Source organism: Oryx dammah, unplaced genomic scaffold, assembly GCF_014754425.2.
Source record: "Oryx dammah isolate SB20612 unplaced genomic scaffold, SCBI_Odam_1.1 HiC_scaffold_2, whole genome shotgun sequence".
Taxonomy (NCBI): domain Eukaryota; kingdom Metazoa; phylum Chordata; class Mammalia; order Artiodactyla; family Bovidae; genus Oryx; species Oryx dammah.
The window spans coordinates 167,195,735-167,217,064 of NW_024070186.1; the positions used below are offsets into that span (position 1 = coordinate 167,195,735).

The window sequence follows — 21,330 nt, forward strand, 5'->3', positions numbered from 1 at the left end:
ACTGCTTGGTGTGCTGAGGATCCTCTTTTTCTCTGCTTTGCAGGGCACACATGTGGCAACCCTGACCCTGGGGAACCCCACTGGGCCACCCACCAAGCCGTGCTCGCCCCGGGCCAGGGTCTGCACTGCGTCTCCCGCTTGGCAGTCCGGCAGGTCAGTTTCTGCTCTGTGTACGTAGACTCCTCAAACACAAATTGACAGCCTGTGTGTCTGCATGGCCCTTGGGGATGGGGCTGTTTCCTGAAGGGCCTCAGGGGGTCACGGGTGCCCTTGCGGGGGCCACACTCACGTCCCCTGCCAACCTGCAATCTGTCAGCCTCAGCTTGCAACCCCTCGGGGATACAGGGGGTTGCCACGTCTTCCACATGCTAACCTTGCCCTCCTGTCTTATCACACTCAGGAAAAACCCCAACTCCTTGTCAGAGGCTGAGACCCTGTGTGTCCTGGCTCCCCTAACCTCTCCCACCTCATCTCCTCCCCTCTGTCCACTCCAGCCACAAAGCCTGTTCCCACCCCAGGGCCTTTGCACCTGCTGTTCCTCCTTTTCTGCCCACGATGATCTCCCCAGAGCTTCACCTTCTTGTCACTCGGGGCTCAGCTTGAAAGTCACCTCCTGAGAAAAGCCTTCCCAGACCACCCACCTGGAGGAGCTCCACCCCTCCTCCCCCCAAACCAAACCCTGCTTGTTTTCATAGGCGTTCTCACTCCTGGAGACACTCTGATGTTATCTTGTTCAGTGTGTGTCCCTGCTCACAACCCGCCTCCCTGAGATCTGGGACCTGGGCCATCCTGCTTCCCAGTGGAACCCCAGTGCCTGGAACAGTGCCTGGGATAAGCAAGCATGCAGTGATGATGCTCTGAGCGAATGCGTGAATGCCTGGCACCTGGGAGACTCACCCTGCAGACCAAGGGTCCCAGCGGGCTTGAGGAAGGGCATGGAGAGGCTCCCATTGAGGATCCCCTTGAGGGCCACGCCCTGCCCGTCCCACAGCACTATGTGGTGCAGCACTTGGCTGCCACGGGCTCGCTCGTATGAGGTCTGAAGGACCAGCTCCCCAGGAAGGGCGTGGAACTGGGGAAAAAAAAAGAGATGGAGCTGGGTCACTGGGGAGCCCAGCCCATGTTCCTGCTGAGGGTAGCAAAGGAGAGAAGCTTTCAGAAAAGGAAAGACAAGAAACAAAGCTCTAATTGTTTACTGGGCTGGTAGATAATGTAACGGAGTGGAGCAAGGGGGCAGAAGGGGTATGACAAACCAGAGACTGACGCCCCCTGAGAAGAGGACAGCTGCCTCTCAGCTCCACTTCCAAGCTGTGTGGCCTTGGGCTAGTTTCCCAACCTCTCTGAACCTCAGGTTCCTCATTTATAAACTGGGGTAAGAATAATAGTGCTGACTTCAGTGAGACAAGGGGAGTGATGCGCTCAGCTCAGGGCTGGACCCATGGACAGTGCCACGAGGGGCTGCTGTGGTCGGCAGAAGGATTTCTCAAACATTTAATGAGCTGGTGTGATGTTCCTGACCCAGAGCTGGGGGTTGGGGGACAAAGATAACCAAGACTGACCCTGGCCCTTCAGGGACTCCAGGCTGGTGTGGAGACAGTCACAGAATTAGGAAATGATGGGGCAAGGTGACAAGAGAAGCCATGGAAGATATTCAAGGGGGAACGGAACACAGAGAAAGAGGCTGCCTGACAAAACAGGGAAGGGCATTCTAGGCAGAAGGAACAGCCTGTGTGAAGGCTCAGCAAGGGGCACTCTCCCTGCTGTTGGGTGCCACAGGAGGATGGTGGAGGAGACTTTCAGAGGGAGGAAGGGAGTTTACTCTTAAATGTCCCTAAAGCCCATCACCACTGCCCCCATCTCGGTCCAAGACACCATCATTCTTGAGACCCTCAGTTCAGTTCAGTCACTCAGTTGTGTCTGACTCTACAACCCCATGGACTACAGCACACCAGGCCTCCCTGTCCATCACCAACTCCCAGAGTCTACTCAAACTCATGTTCATTGAGTCGGTGATGCCATCCAACCATCTCATCCTCTGTTGCCCCTTCTCCCACCTTCAATCTTTCCCAGCATTAGGGTCTTTTCCAATGAGTCAGTTCTTTGCATCAGGTGGCCAAAGGACTGGAGTTTCAGCTTCAGCATCAGTCCTTCCAATGAATATTCAGGAGTGATTTCCTTTATGATTGATTGGCTTGATTTCCTTGCAGTCCAAGGGACTCTCAAGAGTCTTCTCCAACACCACACTTCAAAAACATCAGTTCTTCGGCGCTCAGCTTTCTTTATAGTCCAACTCTCACATCCATACATGACTACTGGAAAAAGCATAGCTTTGACTAGACGGACCTTTGTTGGTAATGTCTCTGCTTTTTAATATCTTGTCTAGGTTGGTCATCGCTTTTCTTCCAAGGAGCAAGCATCTTTTAATTTCATGGCTGCAGTCACCATCCACTTGAGACTCTGCTCACGGCTTACTCACTGGTGCCTCTGCTGCCCCCTGTAGGTCACTCACTGCACAGCAGCCAGAGGAGTCTGAAAGCACCCTTTGGATCAGGTCCTCAAAGGCCTCCAGTTTCAGAGAGGATACAATCTCAACTCCTCTCTGTGGCCTGACACACCCTGCGTGATTAGATTCCCACTCCTGCCTGCTCTTTTCCCCCTCACCCATCCTGCTCCAGCACAGTGGCTGTTCCTCAAACATGCCAAAGTCATTCCTGCCCCAGGCCCTTTGCACATCTTGTTCCCTCTGCCTGGAAGGCCCTGTCACCAGGCTTCCAAATGGTTAACTCAGGCTAACTCTGTTGTCACCTCCTTAGGGGGGCCTTTGCTGGCCTCCTAAATAGCTCCCCAGTCATGCCCGCTCATATCACCCCATACTGCAGGCAGGGTCTTTACCGTCTGAGCCACCAGGGAAGCCCTTTTCTATACTAGGTATCATCATCTGGTATATTTTTCTTATTCGATTTTCTTTATGTTGTTGGTCAGTCTCCCCACTTTTGGTGGTTTCTTAGTCACCAAGTTGTGTCTGACTCCTGCGTGACCCCATGGACTGTAGCCCACCAGGCTCCTCTGTCCATGGGATTTTTCAGGCAAGAACAGTGGAGTGGGTTGCCATTTCCTTCTTCAGGGGATCTCCCTGACACGTCTCCTGCCCACGTCTCTGATGTTTTGCAGGCACAGTCTCCCCACTAGACTACATTCGATGAGAGGAAGGACTCATCAGACTGCTCTAAGCAACATCCCCAGCTTCTGGAACAGTGTCTGGCCTGGCACCTAGTACATGCTCAGTAAATAACACGAAAGGGAGGGGGAGAAGGAGGGATGGGGGAAGGGAAGAAGGGACATTGAGACCAGCTGAGAATCCACTCCAGAAGATTTTGCCCACACCACAGCCCTGCCTGTAGTGGATCCTCCCAGGAAACAGGACAATTCCTCTTTTCTTAAAGAGCTGGCCCAGGAACATCCCCCTTCCCCCCGCCGCCAAGCCTGCGCTGGCCTCCTCCACGCACCTGGGGGAAGGTCTGCTCCAGCTTGATGATGTTGGTAAGGCTGTTCTTAGCAGCTGCGAGCCTGGCGCCCATGTGGAAATGATGCTCCTCCACCATGAACACAAATGTGCCCTCGGCTCCACCCTCAGAGTATTGTAGCTGGGTCAGAAGGAAAGCAAGGCAGAATTCCTCAGCCAAGTCTCTGACAGAACATTCAGGAAGGTGCTGGAAGTAGGCTCTGCCTCCCAAAGCCCCCAGCCTTAAAGACCCACAGCTCCCTGGATGAGATGCATTGTGATGACGTGAGGTCCAGGGAAGACCCCCTGGAGGAGGGCATGGCAACCCACTCCAGTATTCTTGCCTGGAGAATCCCATGGACAGAGGAGCCTGGTGGGCTGCAATCAATGGGGTCGCAAAGAGTCAGATATGACTGAAGCAACTTAGCATGCACAAGGGTCCTAAGCTCAGGTTAGACCACCAGGTGTGGCCAGGACAACAATCTCCCATGCCCTTCATGCTCTAGCATTGACTTGCAGGTGGCTACCAGCCTGCAGCAGGCAGGCATTCTAATTATCACTGTAAATGGGAAGGGGCAGTCTGGAGCAGAGGATGGCACACAGACAGTGCATCAAACAGCCCAGGATTCAGCTCTGGCTCTTCCAAGCATGGGGTGAGTGACCTCTAGCTAGTTCCATAATCCCTGAGGACGTCACTCTCTAACCAGATAAACTGGGATAATGAAACGCACTTTATTAATGTGTTGATGTGGAAACTATGTGAAATCATGTGCTAATTTCCAGGCTGGTTGAAGAGCAGAATCACTCAGGGCACATGCTAAAAAGATAGACTCTAGGGCCCCACCTAAGACCTGTAAAAAGAGAGCCTCTAGAGACTGGGTCAAGAATTGGGATTTCTAAGAGCTTTCCAGAAACATCATTAATTTAGTGACTCCCCTGTCAAAAACGTCCAACCTGAATCACACCTCACACAATTAATCTGACAAATTCAAACAGAGGATTTTTGCAAAATGATTGCCTGGACACTGCAAAATCGTCCACGTGAAAGTTTTCTTTCTTTTTAAAAACTGAACTATAGTTGATTTACAATATTGTATTAGTTTCAGGTACACAGCTTCAGATTCTTTTCCATTTTAGGTTATTATAAGATATTGATTATAGTTCCCTGTGCTATACAGTAAATCCTTGTTGTTCAATACAGGAGTTCTTCAAGGTGGTTAATGATATGAAATGTTTAGGGGGAAGTATGTCAGTATCAGGAACTTACTTTGAAATGCACTAAAAAGGTGGAGAGCTCTGTGATAAAGTAGAGCGAAATATGAATGAAAAAATCTAGGTGACAGGTATGTGAGTATTTGCTAGGAAGCTGTTTGAATCTTTCAGTGTCTGAAAAATATAATAATAAAATGTTAAAGGAAAGAAAGGTAGGTGGTAGGAAGAGAATCGCTAGATTGGGGTCAGTCTTTGCGCCAAATTTGGCCCACTGCCTGCTTTGTAAATAAAGTTTTATTGGAACACAGCCAAGCCCATTTATTTACATATCGTCTACGGCTGGTGTTTTATTATAATGCAAAATGGAGTGATGACAACAGAGAGGGTATTGGGTATAAAGGCTAAAATATTTATTATCTGGCCTTTTACAGTAAAAGCTTGCAGACCTCTGTCCTAGATATTAAGAAACTAAAGAGACATGACAACTGAATGCCCTGGGTGATCTTGAACTGCATCCCAGATTTAAAACAAACAAAACAGCTCAGAAGGGCCTTATTGAGAAAGCAGAATTACTGCATAACTGGGAAATTTTATGATGAGCTGTATACTCAACAACGATATTATGTCACATGTTAAATTTCCTGAATTTGGTAATTCTACTGTGTTATACAAGAAAATACCCTTGTTATAGGAAACACCAGCTGCAGTATTTAGGAGTAATGAGACGCCTCCAGAAACAGCTCAATATTACAATACAAAAATATGTGTGTGAATATATACAAGTATGTAACATATTAAATAGAAAGATGTGGCAAGATATTAAGACTTGGTGATATAAGATAAATACCAGGGATGTTTGCACAGTCAGATGACTACTGTTAACCCTGCTGGATGATATATTTGAGAGTTAAGAATGGTACAAGTGAACCAGAGTCACAGATGCAAAAAACAAACTTACGGTTACCAAGGGAACGGAGGGATAAACTGGGAGGTTGGGACAGACATATATGCACCTCCAGAGACAAAATAGGGAACTAGTAAGACCCTACTGCGTAGCACAGGGAACTCTACTCAGTACTCTGTAGTGAACTTATACGGGAATAAAATCTAAAAAAGAGTGAGTATATGTATATGTGTGACTGATTCACTTTGCTGTACAGCAGAAACTAAATGTGTAAATCAACCATATTCCAATAAAATTAATTTAAAAAACGAGAGCAAAGAGATCCTAACAGTTGTCATCACAAGATTTTTTTTTCGCTTTTCTTTTTCTATCTCTCTCTGAGATAACAGATTTAACTAACTCATTACAGTCATTTCACAGTAGATGCAAGTCTGATTAATGTGCTGTACACACTAACAGTGCTGTATGTCAATTACATGTTAATAAAACTGGGGGAAAAGCCAATTGGTAAATGGTCACTGCCCTATAGTACCTTCTCTATAGGTTGGAAATTATGAAAAGAAAGATTGGGGGAAAACTAAGAGGTTCCCTGAATGATGGTGAGTGAAGTCTGCAGAGCTCTGAGATTGTGTGTGATGTGCTGGTACACAGCCTGGCACACAGTAGGTGCTCTATAAACAAAGTCAGCCTGGGCCAAGGCCAGTGGGCGGGTGCTTTTTACAAAGCTGGGTGGCTGGTAGGATGAGGAAGCGACCAGCTGGTGTGTGTACTCATTCATTCACTAGTCCCGTCATCCATTATTGCTTCCCTCACTGTCTCTCACTAAGCACCTACTATGTGCTGGGCCCTAGGCCAGGTCCTGGGCACACCTTCCAGGATCTCCCACTTCGAGGAGCAGGAGCAGACAGAAAGAAACAATGGCAGCACCAAGGGAAGGGGAATCGCGGCTCTCACTGGCCCTCCTGTCCACGCCCAGCACCCCCAGATGCTACTCAGAGCAGATGCCCGAGACAGCGACATCCCAGGGTTCCAGGAGAACACGGGACTTGCAGACACAGGGCAGGAAGTCACGCAGAAGCCGTGGGAAAGGCAGATGGGGCACCTGGGAGGGGAGGCTGGCTCAGCTCAAAGGCCGTGTCATCTGATCCAGTGCCCGGGAGCGTGCCAGGCTGAGGGGAAGTGGCACCAGGCACTGGTGGGCAAGACTCCCGTGGCTCCTGGGGGTCTCGTGGGCCCTGCTGGGGGCTGCAGGGCCAGCCCAGGAATGTAAACCTGGGCCTGTTTGGGAAACCTGGAGCCAGGGGTTTCCAAGGGTGGCCCAGCGCGGCCTGCTGCAAGCTGCGGGACACATGTGATGTGTTAACACTCCGCAGCAGTGGGGCCAGCCTGCGCGGCCCCCACCCACCTCGGGCAGGGCATCTGGAACTAGTTAGGGGCTCAGGGGTGGCCAGGACACGGTTACCTTGGCTGAAGCGGAGGCTCTGCTGGGGCAGCGGCCAAGGAGGACGGGGAGGTGATGCCGGCCGGAGAGCCGCAGCTCTTTGCTGGAAGCAAAGAAGGTGTGAGAAGCCTGGCTTGAGGGCGCTCTGTGCAGGCCGGGTCGGGACCAAGCCAACCACCCTAGCAGAGGGCTAGAGACCCAGAAACATGGCAGCAACCCAATGAAGGGCTATTAACATGCCCGGAGGCCTGATGGCCATGGGGTGCAATGGTCAGGGCTGCAGCGACGCGCGTTTGCATTCCAGCTTGGCCTCTGCCTGGTCCTGGCACAGTGGGCAAGTGCCTCCGTTTCCCTCCAGCACAGGGGCTGGGTGGTACTCAGCAGCAGGTCTTCTGTGGGCCCACCCATGGGGCCCCCTCACTTTGGACAGCAAGCTTCAAACCCGGCCCCCTCCTGCAGCCCTGGGCTCACAGCACCCCTCCCTCGCCTCCTCAGGCCAGGCACTCACAGCTCCCCACTGCCGCCTGCCCTGGGGGCTGCCCTGTCCGGGGGTGCCCCTACACCATGGGTGCCAACCTCAGCATGGCTGACACCGCGGGCCACACCAGTCATCGTTGTGGGCTGGCCCGCGCATTACAGGAGGTCTGGCAGTAGCTGCGGCCCCCGCCCGCGAGGAGCCGGTAGACACCCCTTTCTGGCTGTAACAACCAGACCTTTCCCCAGACACCGCCCAACGCCCCCGGGTGAGAACCGCTGGTCTGCATCATTAACAGTGGCTTCTTCATCACCCTCCCTCACCTGGAGCCTGGTGACTCACCTGACTTCATCCGAGTGTTAAGACCCCTGACCCCAGAAGGTTCCCAGAGTGAAGAGCCATACTAGTTATTACTATTCGAGGCCTGGGATGCATTAACTTGCGAGAATAAGAACTCCTTCGTGTCCCGAGCCCCAGAGGTCAAAGATGTTTTGTTAGCTGTGTGACCTCGGGCAAGTCACTTGGCCTCTCTGAGCCTCCCATGCCACCTCTGTGCAGCGGGGCTGTGGGGAGGGTTTGAAGCAGCGCTCAGCTGAGGCCTCTACCTCACCCATTCCTCTCCCCTCGGGGCCCCCAGAGTGTGGCAAAGCCCTCACCTGAGTGCCTGGCTGTGGCCTTGGATGCTGAGGGCCAGGCAGGTTTGAGAACCACACGCCAGCTGCAGGGAAGAATGCATCTCTCCCTTTTCCCAGAGCCCCCGGAGCGTGAGCTGGAGAGGGGACAGGACGGGGAGAGGGTCGGGGGGCAGGCTGGGAGGAGCGGGCCTGAGGACCCTCGCATCCCGTCCGCCCACCAGCCCGGCAGGGCAGATGCCCGTTAGACTCGGCCCCATCTGCCCACCCTTGGATGGTGAGGACCCCCGGGCAGGCCTGGGCTGGCTCTCTCGCTGCAGCCCAGGTTGCCAGCCATGGGTCTCCAGTGTCCACCTGTACTCCAGACATCGGCAAAGAGCCGGCATCCTACAGACCTCCCCACCACCCAGGCTGAGGGCAGGGAAAGGGGATTCAGATGAAGTGCTGCTCAGCGGTGGGTCACAGTGACTCAGTCCCTCTGCGGGAAGAGTGACATCCTGGGGCCCTGGACTCCGGGAACTGCCCCTCCTCCCACGGCAGAGGGGAGTGAGGGGCAGGGGGATTGCCAGATAGCCCAAAGCAGAAGGCTGGAAAAGAGACTTGGATGTACGTGCTCCATGGCTTGTGAGGGAGAGGGAGGCCCCACTAAGCAAGTTGAGTTCACACCAATTGCCACTGGCCCGCTGCCTGGGGACTCAGCACAGTTCCTGTCTTAGAGGGTGTGGGGGCGCATCTCAGGGAAGGACCCGGTACCAAGTCTGAGCCCCTGTTTTGATGCCTACTTGCTACACGACCTTGGGCAGGTCACTGAGAGACGGACCTGTGACCCGAGGATGCTGATGACTACAGCGGCCAGCATCACCAGCACCATCAGAGCAGCAAAGGCTTCTGAAGCATCGGCTCCAGCCACACACCATCCCAGGGGCATCACTGGTACTGACTCACTCCATCCTCACAACCCTCACATTAACAGTACCGGTATTATCCCCATTTCACAGATGAGGAGACTGAGGGCACAGAGGGGCTAAGGAATCTGCCCAAGGACAGCCAGCCAGCAAATGACAGAGCTGGGACTGGCCTCCAGAGATGGCATGTATAACAACTGTGCTGCTCTGCCTCTTACTGGGGTGTTAGGAGATGAGGCAGTGCGAATGGGACCCTCAGAACAGTACCAAGCGTGCAGTAGGTGCTGTACAAACACAAGCTGGAAGGGTGGAAAGGACACAGGACCAGGAGCTGGAACACAGGGGCAGGGGCCCATCCACACCAGCCCCACAGCAGGGAGCACAGAGGCCGCTGGTTACAATTATTATCATTATTAATAAAGCCTTTGCAAACTGTAAAGTGCTGGACAGACACAAGGCAAGACCATTCGCATCAACTGTGCACACAGTGGTCCCTTGCCCCTGGGAACAGGATGGGAGTTGACAGAATTAGCAGGGGCGTCTGCCCCTGCCTGGGCTGGCCACCCACGCCTCACCTGGCTGGCAAAGGGCAGGCCCAGCCTCCGGAGAAGAGGTGCCGTGTGGCTGACATTCACCACCAGCTCCAGGGGGCCATTCACTGGCCGGGCCACCAGGGCTGCCGTGTCCATGCTGATCCCATCGTCCCCACCTTGGAGGACCACACGGGCCTGTGTCTGGGTCTCTAGAGACAGAGAATGGCAAAGGCTGCTGGGAACTGGGGTTCATTTCCCATTCCAGTTTAGGGTCACACCCTGTGGATACCAGTGAGACTGACCTGGGTGAGCCTTTCACCTCTGAGTCCCTGTGACAGCATCTGTCACGAGGCTTCCCCCAGTCTTGGCCTGGCCAGCTCCTTCTCGCATTGGAGTCACTGCTGCTATGACACCTCCTCCGAGCAGCCTCCTCTGATTGCCCCTCTAAAGTACCTCTCAGCCCCTCCTGCTTCCTCCCTCGCCAGAAGGTCAGCTCCATGTGGGCAGGACCTTTAGTCTATTTCCTTCCCTGCTGTGACTCCAGCACTTAGTACTGCCCCAGACACATCACAAGTGCCCAGAACCTAATGAGGGAGTGAACAAACCAATGATGCTTTTCTCCAGGGTTAATATAATATCAAATCAATATCAAATAATATTGACCTGCAGCTTGCCTGGCCCAGGCAGAAGGGTCTGCACCCTCCTCTAGCATGTGCGGGTATTTCTTCCAGTCCCCTGCCTCCAAGCTAGGCCACAACTCAGCTCAGCAGACAGAAGAAACTCCTCCACGAAAGGAGATTCTGGGATCTCGCTCAGTCCCATCACCTGGGAAGCCCTCCTTGGCAGACAAGGACAAGCTGGCAACTCTGAGCCTCAATTTCCTCACCTACAGAGTGGGCATAGGCCACCCACCTCAAGAGACATCGCCAAGATTAACTAAGATAACACATCTGCACACTGGGCACCTAGTAGGTCTCATGAAGGGTCTGTCTCCTTCCTTCATTATGCAGTGTTCACCCATGTGCACCTACTATATGTGGGGCGTGAGTGGGGAGTAAACACACGTCCAAGGGGACTCAGTCCCCTTATGCCTGGGGAGGTTCCTGATTGTGGGGACACCAAGAATATTGACACTAGGCAGAACGTGCCCCCTGAGAGAGAGCAGTGGCGGGGGTGAGAAGCCACCATGGCTGAAGGCTAGCACCCCAGGCCTCCTGGCCCGGGAACTGGGGCCGTGGGGAATCATTCCTGGGACACTTGTCCCATCACTGACCCACAACATCCCTGACAAACCCTTCCTCAGAGCATTCTGTGAGACAGTCCCCTGTCTGATCCAGGTGCCTGCTCACCCTGCAGGAGGCTAAGAACCAAGGCTGGAAAAGTTCAAGGCCAGAAGAGGACCATCCAGGAGACTCGGGGCCATGCAGGGATCCTGATCTCTGCCATCTACGCAGGGGCGGGGGTGGATCAGAGGGTGGCTCTGGAGTCATGCTGCCTGGATTCATCATGAGCCAGCTGTATGGCATGGGACAAGTGACTCAACCTCTCTGAGCTTCTGTTCCTCCCCTGCAGAACAGGGATGGTGTTACTCTCCACTCCCTCCTCTCTGTTCACTCAACAGATGATTAACTGAGCACTTACTATCTGCCACTCTGCAAACAAAGAGTGGAGTGTGGGGTGGATGGAAGGTGGGAAGTGAGAAATAAGGATATTTAAGAAGTGGGTTACACAGCTTGTTAGAATGACAAAGTCTGGGAGAGAGGTGGGGAGAGCTGGAGGGAGGTGGGGATGCAAATAAACAGGGGGAGAGGCAAGGCCTCCATGAGGAGATGGCATTTGAGACGCAGGTGGCGAGGGGCTGTCTCCTTGTTTCTCCCGCAAGGAGACATGTGGGGAAGAGTGTTCCATGCAGACGGAACAGCCTGTGCAAAGGTCCTGAGGCAGGAGTAAGCCTCATGTGTTGGAAGAATATCAAGGAGTGGAATGAGCAGGGGTCAGGAGAGAAGTCAGAGGGTCTGAGGACCCAGAGGCCCCACTGGGGGCTTCAAGCTTCCCTTGGTGTGAACGGGGTTGTCTAGCAGACTCACTGAGCTATGTACTGAGAGCTTGCCTCGGTGATTACATATGCAGTAATCATTCAATCAACGCCGGCTCTTGGGACTTCCCTGGTGGACCAGGGGCTAAGACTCCACAGTCCCAGTGCGGGGAGCATGGGTTTGATCCCTGGTCAGGGAACTAGATCCCACCTGCCGCAACTAAGAACTTGCATGCTGCAACTAAAGATCCCACGTGCCACAGATAAGACCCAGCACGGCCAAATAAATAAAAATAAAATCCCTCATTAAAAAAAAAAACAATAACAAAAACACTGACTCTTATTACTGTTACCTTCCCTTCCTCCTCCAATATGGGTTAAACTATTTCCCCTTAAAAATTATGTTTGAAGTTCTAACTCCCAGGGCCTGTGGATGTGCCCTTATTTGGAAATAGGATTGGTGGCTCAGCTGGTAAAGAATCCACCTGCAATGCAGGAGACCCGGGTTCAGTCCCTGAGTCGGGAAGACTCCCTGGAGAAGAAAGTGGCAACCCATTCTAGTCATCTTGCCTGGAGAATCCCATGGACAGAGGAGCCTGGTGGGATATAGTCCGTGGGGTCGCAAGAGTTGGACACAACTTAATGAGTAAACCACGAAGCAAGCCAAGGTGAGGTGCTGGGTTGGGCTGGGCCATAACCCAATGGCTAGCATCCTTACAGAAAGAAAGGCAGAGACTCGGCAGCAGAGACCAGGGTTATACAGCCCTAAGTGCAAGAATGCTTGGGGCTACCAGGAGCTGGCAGAGGCAGGTAAGGGTTGAATCCTAAAGACTCTGGAGGGAGCATGGCCCTGACCACACCTGGTTTCTGACTTCCAGCCTTTAGAAGTTGGAGAATAATTTTCTGTTGTTTTAAGCCACCCGTTTTATGGTGCGTTGCCTTGGCCACCCTGGGAAGTGAATACCCGCTCCTTTAAGAGTCAGGCTCCAAGGCCAAGGGCATCCTGGTTAGTCCTGAAACTCAGGGTCACACCGGGCCGGAGGCTGGTGGGCAGGTGTCAGTGTAGTGGGGCTGACTCCCGATCCCGGGCAGGGTCTGGCTGTCGTACTCTGCATCTGCAGCTCAGCGCCCAGGCGGGCCTCTTCTGGGAACCCTGCCTGCTGCAGGGCCCAGCTGTTGTGCTCGCTCCAACCAGAGAACTCCAGGTGCCCATCGCGGTGACGGCAGCTCACGGAGTAATTCAGAGACGTGGACCCTGATGAGACGCGTCCTGAATTCTCAAAGCCAGCGCGACTGCTATCAACGTCCGTGGAGACCTGGAACAACACCCAGGAGATGCCAGACCACCCTGAGCAGAGAAAGCCAGCCTGGCGCAGCTAGGACCCGCTCGCCCAAACCCTGGGGTCTTGTACCGTCCACACCACTGGGGTGGGAAGAACTGGGGCCCTGAGCGAGCAGGATGGAGGAACAGCTGGGTTACACTTGGCAAACAACACACGTGCTGCTTGGCACTAGAGGGCGGGGAGGTGCCTGCTGAGGAGTGATTGCTCGTGGGTAACAGGGCTCCCATCTGGGAGGGGGGTGAAAATGCTCTGAATTAGAGAGTAGCTACACGAATTTATCAGTGTACTAAATACCTAAATTGTACACTTTAAAATAGCTCAGGGGACTTCCCTCAAAGTCCAGTCGTTAAGAATTCGCCTTCCAATGCAAAGGGTGAGGATTCAATCCCTGGCCAGGGAACTAAGATCCCCACGGGCAAAAAAACCCAAAACATAAAACAGAAGCAATATTGTAAGAAATCCAATAGAGACTTTAGAAAATGGTCCACATAAAAATATCTTCAAACAAAATAAAACAGTTCAAATGGTAAAGATGTATTTCACCTCAACAAAAGTTAATACATTAAAAAAAAATTTTTTTTTTCAAAAAGTTAAAAATATACCACTTGGAAGACTTTAGACAGGGTGTAAGCTCTCTAGGTCCCCTTACAGCTCACACTGGAGTTCTCCACGGGGCCCCAAAGGCTTTGAGTTTGCAAGCTCCCCACCAGCGTGCCTGTGAGTTAATCACTGAAACCACAACAGCACATTAGCCATTACGATCGGAACACACAGTGCGTGGCAGCAAGTGGCCAGCAGATTCCTGCTTTAAGTCGCCCACTCTATAAAGCGGGAGGTATCACTCCATCACTCCACCATGCCGACTGAACACCTACCACTCGCTGGGTCCTGTTACACCTTCGGAGGCTGCCACATGTGAGACAGACAGAAATGTCTGAACTTTTACATTACCACGTGGAACTTAAACACCGGCAGTGGGAGTCAGACCGGGACCACACCGAAGGCATCACGTGACGGATGATGGGACGTCAATGGAAAAGAAAGCTGGGGAGAGGCGAGTAAGGGCGTGGCACAGTAAAGCTGCAGCTGCGGAGGCCTCTGGTCCCAGTTCCTGCTAACAGTTGGTCTTTGAGCCCAGTTCCTGGCACAGAACTCACAGCTTTGTAGACTGAATGATGGGAGGGGCAGGAGAATGTGACATGGAGCTCACAGGTCCCTTGGAATTTCCTGGGTGATAGGAGAGTCTTTGGTTCTAACGAGGTGACGCTTTAGGGGGTTCCTGGATGAGAGCTTGGCCAATCGAGGTTGATTTCAAGGGTTTGACTACACGGTGGGAAGGATGAACTAGGCATTGCTTGCCAAGATGGAGAGAGACAGGGAGGGGCCGGTCTGGGGGGCTCGCCTGTCTGGTTTTGGAACAGCTAAAGTCGGAGGTGCCTGCCAGGCGCCTGAGTGGAGATACAGTGGGCAGGTGGGCCTACTGATCTGGGGTTCAGGGGAGGAAGAGATGGGGGACACGGCAGTGCAGATACGCCGTTGATATGAGAGAACGGATAAGACCGTGAAGGGAGTGTGTATGGACAACGTGGAAAAAGAGGGCTGAGGACGAGCTCTGGTCTGCCGGGAGTGGGGGAGGGGCTCTAGAGGAGAGAATGTGTAACAGTCCTGGGGGCACGGCTGGGTGAAGGAGATGAATACTGAAAGTGAAACGTGAAGGGAGAGTCACTCAGTCGTGTCCTACTCTTTGTGACCCCATGGACTGTAGCCCCCCAGGCTCCTCTGTCTCCAGGCAAGAATACTGGCACGGGTGGGGGTTCCCTTCTCTAGGGAATCGACCCAACCCAGGGATCGAACCCAGGATCGAACCGAATTGCAGGCGGATTCTTTGCCAGCTGAGTCACCAGGGAAAAATGAGTATCAGCAGCCCCAATTTCCAGATGTAAAGACTGAGGCTCAGAGGGAGGTCTGAAGCTTGTTCTACTATCCCCTTGTCTCAGAGGTACTTCCAAAAAGGTTTGTTGAATGAATGAATGAATGATTGCCATTATCACTGCCGCTCACCAAGGCTGACCTGAAGGGCCACCCTGTCCTCCACCCACAGCGTCCGCAGTACGGGCATGCTGTGCTGGAGTCTGCAGTCCAGGGAGACGTGCTCTGGCCACCGAGTGAAGGTCAGCTCCTCAGATACATGTCAGGGTGGAAGACGTGGGACCAGGGCCGTTGGGCCAGTTCCCAGCCCCACCAAGCACCCCCTCACCCTGGCAGAGCCCCCACCTCTTTGCCATCCACTCTGACCCGCAGGGTGTGTCTGTAGCTGGGCCCGAGCCTCTTGTTGGTCAGGTACAGCAGGATCTGGGCTGGGAGGGCCAAGGGGTTGGGCTGAGGCAGGTTGTGTGTGAGCAGCAAGTTCACCTCCTGCTGGGTCTGTAACAGAGCAAGAAAAACCAAGACTCACATGAGAGATCACCAAGAGATACTTGCACACCCGTGTTCATAGCAGCACTCTTCACAATAGCCAAAAGGTGGAAGCAACCCAGTGTCCACTGATGGATAAATGGATCAACAAAATATGGACCATTCATACAATGCAATATTATTCAGCCTTAAAAAGGAAGGAAATTCAATAGAGCTGGGGGGGTGGGGAGGGCGGGAAATGACAAGTTGTTGTATTGGGGGTAGTTTCAGTTTTGTAAGATGCTGAGAGTTCTGGACACTGATGGTGGTGATGGCTGTACAATCATGTGAATGTAGTTAATGCCACTGAACTGTGCACTTGAAAGTGGTTAAGATGGTAAATTTTGTCGTATTATATCACAATGAAAATATTTTTAAAATAAAAAAAGTATTTACTTAATTAAATATACAATAAAAAACTAGACACTGCCCAAATGCTAATGGATAAGATGAACAGATGAATTGTGATACCAGCACACCATGGAATACTATACAGCAGTGAAAAAGGATACAGACCACGTGAATCCCACAAACATCATGATGAATAAAAGGAGGCAGATGCAAAAGCGAGCAGGCTGTGTGCTTTCGTGAACATGACATTAAAAGTCAGATGAGCGATGGCTCCTGAGGAGTTAGGAAGGGGAAGGGGCAGCTGAGGGACTTCTCCTCGGAAGTCTCATTCCTCTACTCATGGACCCTGAAGCTCTCATCTGCCAGGGTCCTCTCTGGAGCTCAGCTGGTATCCAAATGCTTCTCTCATCAGGAGCACATGGCCCTGGCATCCAGGCCATCCTGGTCTGCACCCTCACCTCGGTGGTACTGAGGACAAGCAGCCCCCGTAACGTGCTGGCATCCACGGTGACCAGCACCTTAGCGTCCATGGCTGTGGAGTTCACCACAATGTAGCCGGAACTGTTGACTTGGCCTGGGACCCCCAGGGCCTGGAAGGGTTGAAAGAGATGGAAGTAGGTCGTCTTAACTAGGGTGGGTCTCAAGTAGGCATCAGGGGTCCCATGATCTCCCTTGAACTGAAAACAAAATGGGGTGAGGATGTGCCCACATGAGTCTCTACAGGAGAGGGTTTGTGACTTGGGTCAGATTTTAGGAGTGCCAGAGGGCCCCACTTCAGTAGCCCTGCACTGTCAAACGAGCTTCCTCCGGCCCCCTTCCCAATTCCCCAAACCACAAAGATCACATCTTTATTCCCAAGCATCCCGTGCTTTTCACGCATCCCATGAAACCAACTGGTCAAGAGCCTTGGAACACTGGCAGCTCTGAAACATGTATTTCCCCTCCTCTCCTCCCCCAACCTCTCCAACTCCCCAGGCTCACAGAACCCAGACCCCTGCTCCCGAGAGGCGATGGGAGCCTGCTCAGGAAGCAGGCTGCAAGGCCGGCCCACGTGGCCATCTCCCTAGGCGCCGCCCACCAGCGCATCGCTGAGCACAGGGTAGGTCCATCTAATCATGACAGTGGAGGAGGTCACTGCACCCCATCTACGGCGATGACTCGGAAGCCCCAGGAGGAACAGGGATGTGCTCAAGGCCACCAGGGACAAGGGGCAGAACCTTAATTCACAGTCTGGGCTTCCTGGCCTCACAGGTGGCCTTCCAGTGCCCAGGACAGCTGCCCGGCTCCACCCGCCTGACACAGCGTTTGATCCTATTAACCCTTTCCTCCCCAGCCTCGAGACCCCTTCTCCCTTGGGGTTCCTCCTCCTCCTGGCTTGTTCTTGGTACCGTTGGCTGTTTCCTTCTCATCTTCCCCAGCTTTGCAACCTGAGTGCCTAGTCTCCACCTACCCCACAGCCATCCCAGCCAGTCTGTGACTTTTTTGAGAGTTTTTTTCTTTTTGATGTAGACCATTTAAAAAATCTTTATTGAATTTGTTACAATATTGCTTCTGTTTTATGTTTCGGTTTTGGGGCCCTGAGGCATGTGGGATTTCACCCCCCGACCAGGGATTGAAACTGCACTCCCTGTATTGGAAGGCGAAGTCTTAACTACTGGACCACCAGGGAAGTCCTCAGTCTGTGGCTTTAAATGTGACCACCGAGAGGAGGACACCTCCAGTTCAGACCACAGCTGACCTGATTGCCCCCACCGTCTCCACTTGGCCGTTTAAGAGCCCTGTCAGATTTAGTTCAGTTTAGTTCGGTCGCTCAGTTGTGTCCGACTCTTTGTGACCCCATGAATCACAGCATGCCAGGCCTCCCTGTCCATCACCAACTCCCGGAGTTCACTCAAACTCACGTCCATCAAATCGGTGATGCCATCCAGCCATCTCATCCTCGGTCGTCCCCTTCTCCTCCTGCCCCCAACCCTCCCAGCATCAGAGTCTTTTCCAATGAGTCAACTCTTCTCATGAGGTGGCCAAAGTACTGGAGTTTCAGCTTTAGCATCATTCCTTCCAAAGAAATCCCAGGGCTGATCTTCAGAATGGACAGGTTGGATCCAGATTTAACACATCCCAAAAGGGCCTGTGAGTCAGCGACACCCCCTTCCCAACTCTCCTTCTCCACCCACATCCTTCCTATCACCAGGAACAGCAGCAGCCCCAGCCCTCTTCTCATAGAGTCGCCATCTGGCCCCCCTATTTCTCACACCTACATCTGACTTCTACCCAATCCTATCTCTCCACCTCTGTGGTAGATCCTGAATCCGAGGGTGCTCCCACCCCTTGGGCTTTTCATAAAACAGAAGTCAGCAAACGCCAGCCCACCAGCCGCATCCAGCCCTCTGCCTGCTGTAAATAAAGCTTTATTGGAACACAGTCATGCCCATTCACCACACACCGCCTATGGCACATAGCACTGCAGCAGCAGCATGGAGTGGTTACAACAGCGGCTGAATGGCCTGCAAGGTCTAAGGTATTTGCCATCTGGACTTTCAGAGAGACGGTCTGCTGATCCCAGCCCCAGAGAATGCCCTTCCCTCTCCAGCTCTGCCTCGAGGCCTTTACACTGGCCATGCCCAGAACATCCTTTCCCCTTGGGACTTCTCTGATGGTCCAGTCACTAAGACTTCACATCCTCAATGCAAGGGTCCTAGGTACGATCCCTGGTCAGGGAACTAGATCCCAAATCCCACAACTAAGAGTTCGCATGCCACAACTAATGATCCCTCATGCCTCAACTAAGACCCGGTGGAACCAAATAAATAAACAGAAATCTTTTTTTTTTTTAAAGAGAAAACCTTCTCCCCAGGTACCCACAGTCCTACTCTCTCCTCTCCTTCAGGCCTGTGCTTAAGTGTCACCCTGTTTGGGGGACCAACCTTGACCGACATAGAAAATTGCAGGATCTGCCCTGTTTTTCATGACCCCCTTTCCCACTTTCTCTCTCTCCTTAGCCCTCACCCCTGTGTAATACACTCCACAGTTCGCTGATTTATCCTGGGGGTTGCCTGTCTGCCCCAGGGAGGCACTCATCTCTGCCATGTTTACAGCTATATGTCTAGGGCTTAGAGGAGGTTCTCCAGTCCTCCAGCGTTCACCCCATCTCTCTCACTTTGGCAGTAGTTAAAAAGGAGGGTTCCCGCCTGGAGACCCTGGCGCTCATCCCTCCCACTCACCCCTGGCACACGTACCTGCAGGCCCTCGCAGGAGCTCTCAGCCACCACCTGCCACTGCAGCCGGCGGTCCAGCTGCAGCTCGCCACTGCCCTGAAGTTCACAGGCCCCCATGTGCAGCTCCAGGCGCAGCTGGCGCCTGGCCTCCCACCCACACTGGACGGTCAGTGAGGTCTCCAGGGGAAGCGCGTGCGGTGCAGGCAGCGTGGGCCTCAGTTTCGCTTGGAGTGTGGCCTCGGATGGATGCAGGGTCACCGCCAAGGTCAAGGAAGCAGTCTGGCTGGCCGCCACAAGGACCCCTGATGCTTCTGCTTCCCCACTGAAGGCCTGCCGGGAGTCGCTGAGCTGCGTCACTGCTGGGAGGCCCAGGCCCTGCTGGACCCCAGAGAGAGGGGTCAGAGGGTGGTCCCACACCAACGAGTGGCCCGATTCTCCATCTTCAACCCTCTTCCTCACCCCTACTCCTCTCCCATTACAGTAACAACAAAACTGCAGCTTCAACCACAACACACAACAGTTGTCCATCAGAGAACACTCAGTACACACACAGTCTCATGTTCTCTTTTCACCCTATTCCAATGACTCTGAGATTGGTAGTTACTAGTCCCCATTTTACAGATGGGAACACTGAGGCTCAACAATGCAAAGTCATTGCCCAGAATCACATAGCTAATAAATAGAGGAGCTAAGGTTTGAACCTGATCTGTCTTCAGTCTGTGCCTCACCTCTATGGTATCCACTAGGATAGTCACTAACCACATGGGGCTGCTGCTGCTGCTAAGTCGCTTCAGTCGTGTCCGACTCTGTGCGACCCCAGAGACGGCAGCCCACCAGGCTCCCCCGTCCCTGGGATTCTTCAGGCAAGAACGCTGGAGTGGGTTGCCATTTCCTTCTCCAATGCATGAAAGTGAAAAGTGAAAGTGAAGTTGCTCAGTCGTGTCCGACTCCTATCGACCTCATGGACTGCAGCCTACCAGGCTCCTCCATCCATGGGATTTGCCAGGCAAGAGTACTGGAGTGGGTTGCCATTGCCTTCTCCACCACATGAGGCTGGTTGCATCTAAATTAAAGTGAAGTCCAAGTAAGAATTCAGTTTCTCTGTAGCATGAGTAAAATCATCTTAAGCCCACAGTAGCTCCCTGTGGCTAGTGGCTACTCTCCTGGATAGCAAAGAACATTTCCATCATTATAGAAAGTCCTAGTGGGTAGGCCTGCTTCACCCCATGATGCTCTGCTCTCTTGTGGACCAATCCTGTGTTGACCTGATTAACACTGACAGAACATCTGCCCGCGCCCAGCCCTATGCTCAGGGATGCTGAGTGGACCAGACCTTGTCTCTGCGCCCAGGAAGCTCCATCAGGAGACACAGGGCAGGGGCCTATGCCACTCAGACAAGGGCACCAGCCCTGTCTGCTGACCTAGACTCCAGCTTCCCCCTTTCCTGAGTCACGGGGTCCCCTTCCCCCAAACATCACAGGACAATTCTCAGACTATCTCTTGGCTCAGATAAAATCCAGTCTGTGGTTTTTAACAGGTTATGAAACCAACATGCAACTGTTTCCAACTGTCATGAGAAGAGTTCCTCTCATTCCCTTCCTGCTCTTAAAATTTTACTAAAAAGACAGACTCTCATAAATTTTGAGTCTGTGGTCCTCAAGTTCCATGGCACTGTGTGCCTCTAATCTCACCCAGCCTCGATCTCCTCATCTGTCAAATGGGAACACAGGATGAGAGATAAGAGGGGTCAAGTGTCCAACAGGGCTTTGGGGAAATAGTAGCTGGTCTTGGGAAGTCCCTGGAGGGGGTGTCAGCCAGGCTCAGGCCTCACGCTGATGCGAAGCTCCTCTCCAGGCTTCTCGCTGGCCCGCTATACGCACCTCCAGCAGCGGGCAACCCGGCTCGGTGGCCAGTGTCCACGTGCTCTGGTTCTCAGTGTGCTGCTCCAGGGCACCCTGCAGCCGGCATGGCCCCATCTGGAGGGACAGGGAGCTGTGGGGGGCGGGGCCAGGCTGGACGATCAGGCTGATGGCACTCTGGGGTGGCAGGCCCAGTTGGCCCAGGAGGGGCAGGGAGTGGGTCAGGTGCCCCAGGACCAAGGTCTGGGGCCCGCAGGTATGGGCCAACTGCAGGTGGGCATCTCCACGGTCACTATGGAAGTCCATGGTCAGGTCGAACTCGCAGGGGCCGCAGCTTAGGCTGCCCTCGGAGCGCAGGGCCCGCGGGATTCCTGTCGCCTGGAATATGGAGAAAGTGGTTGGATTTCAGGTGAGTGCCAGGAGCCAGGTGGCGCCAGTGGTAAAGAACCCGCCTGCCAATGCAGGAGAC

The 21,330-nt window shown here is 53.2% G+C and overlaps 1 protein-coding gene across 1 annotated transcript in view; it reads right to left on the bottom strand.

Annotated features, from left to right (window-relative positions):
- Window positions 1–21,330, bottom strand: part of LOC120882450 — a 165,715-nt gene that overhangs the window by 36,180 nt on the left and 108,205 nt on the right. Inside the window, 8 exon segments of the mRNA XM_040266466.1 lie at window positions 898–1,072; window positions 3,507–3,644; window positions 7,081–7,162; window positions 8,191–8,303; window positions 9,647–9,813; window positions 12,748–12,955; window positions 15,395–15,397; window positions 17,440–17,460. Of these exon segments, the coding sequence (XP_040122400.1) occupies window positions 898–1,072; window positions 3,507–3,644; window positions 7,081–7,162; window positions 8,191–8,303; window positions 9,647–9,813; window positions 12,748–12,955; window positions 15,395–15,397; window positions 17,440–17,460 (907 nt within the window).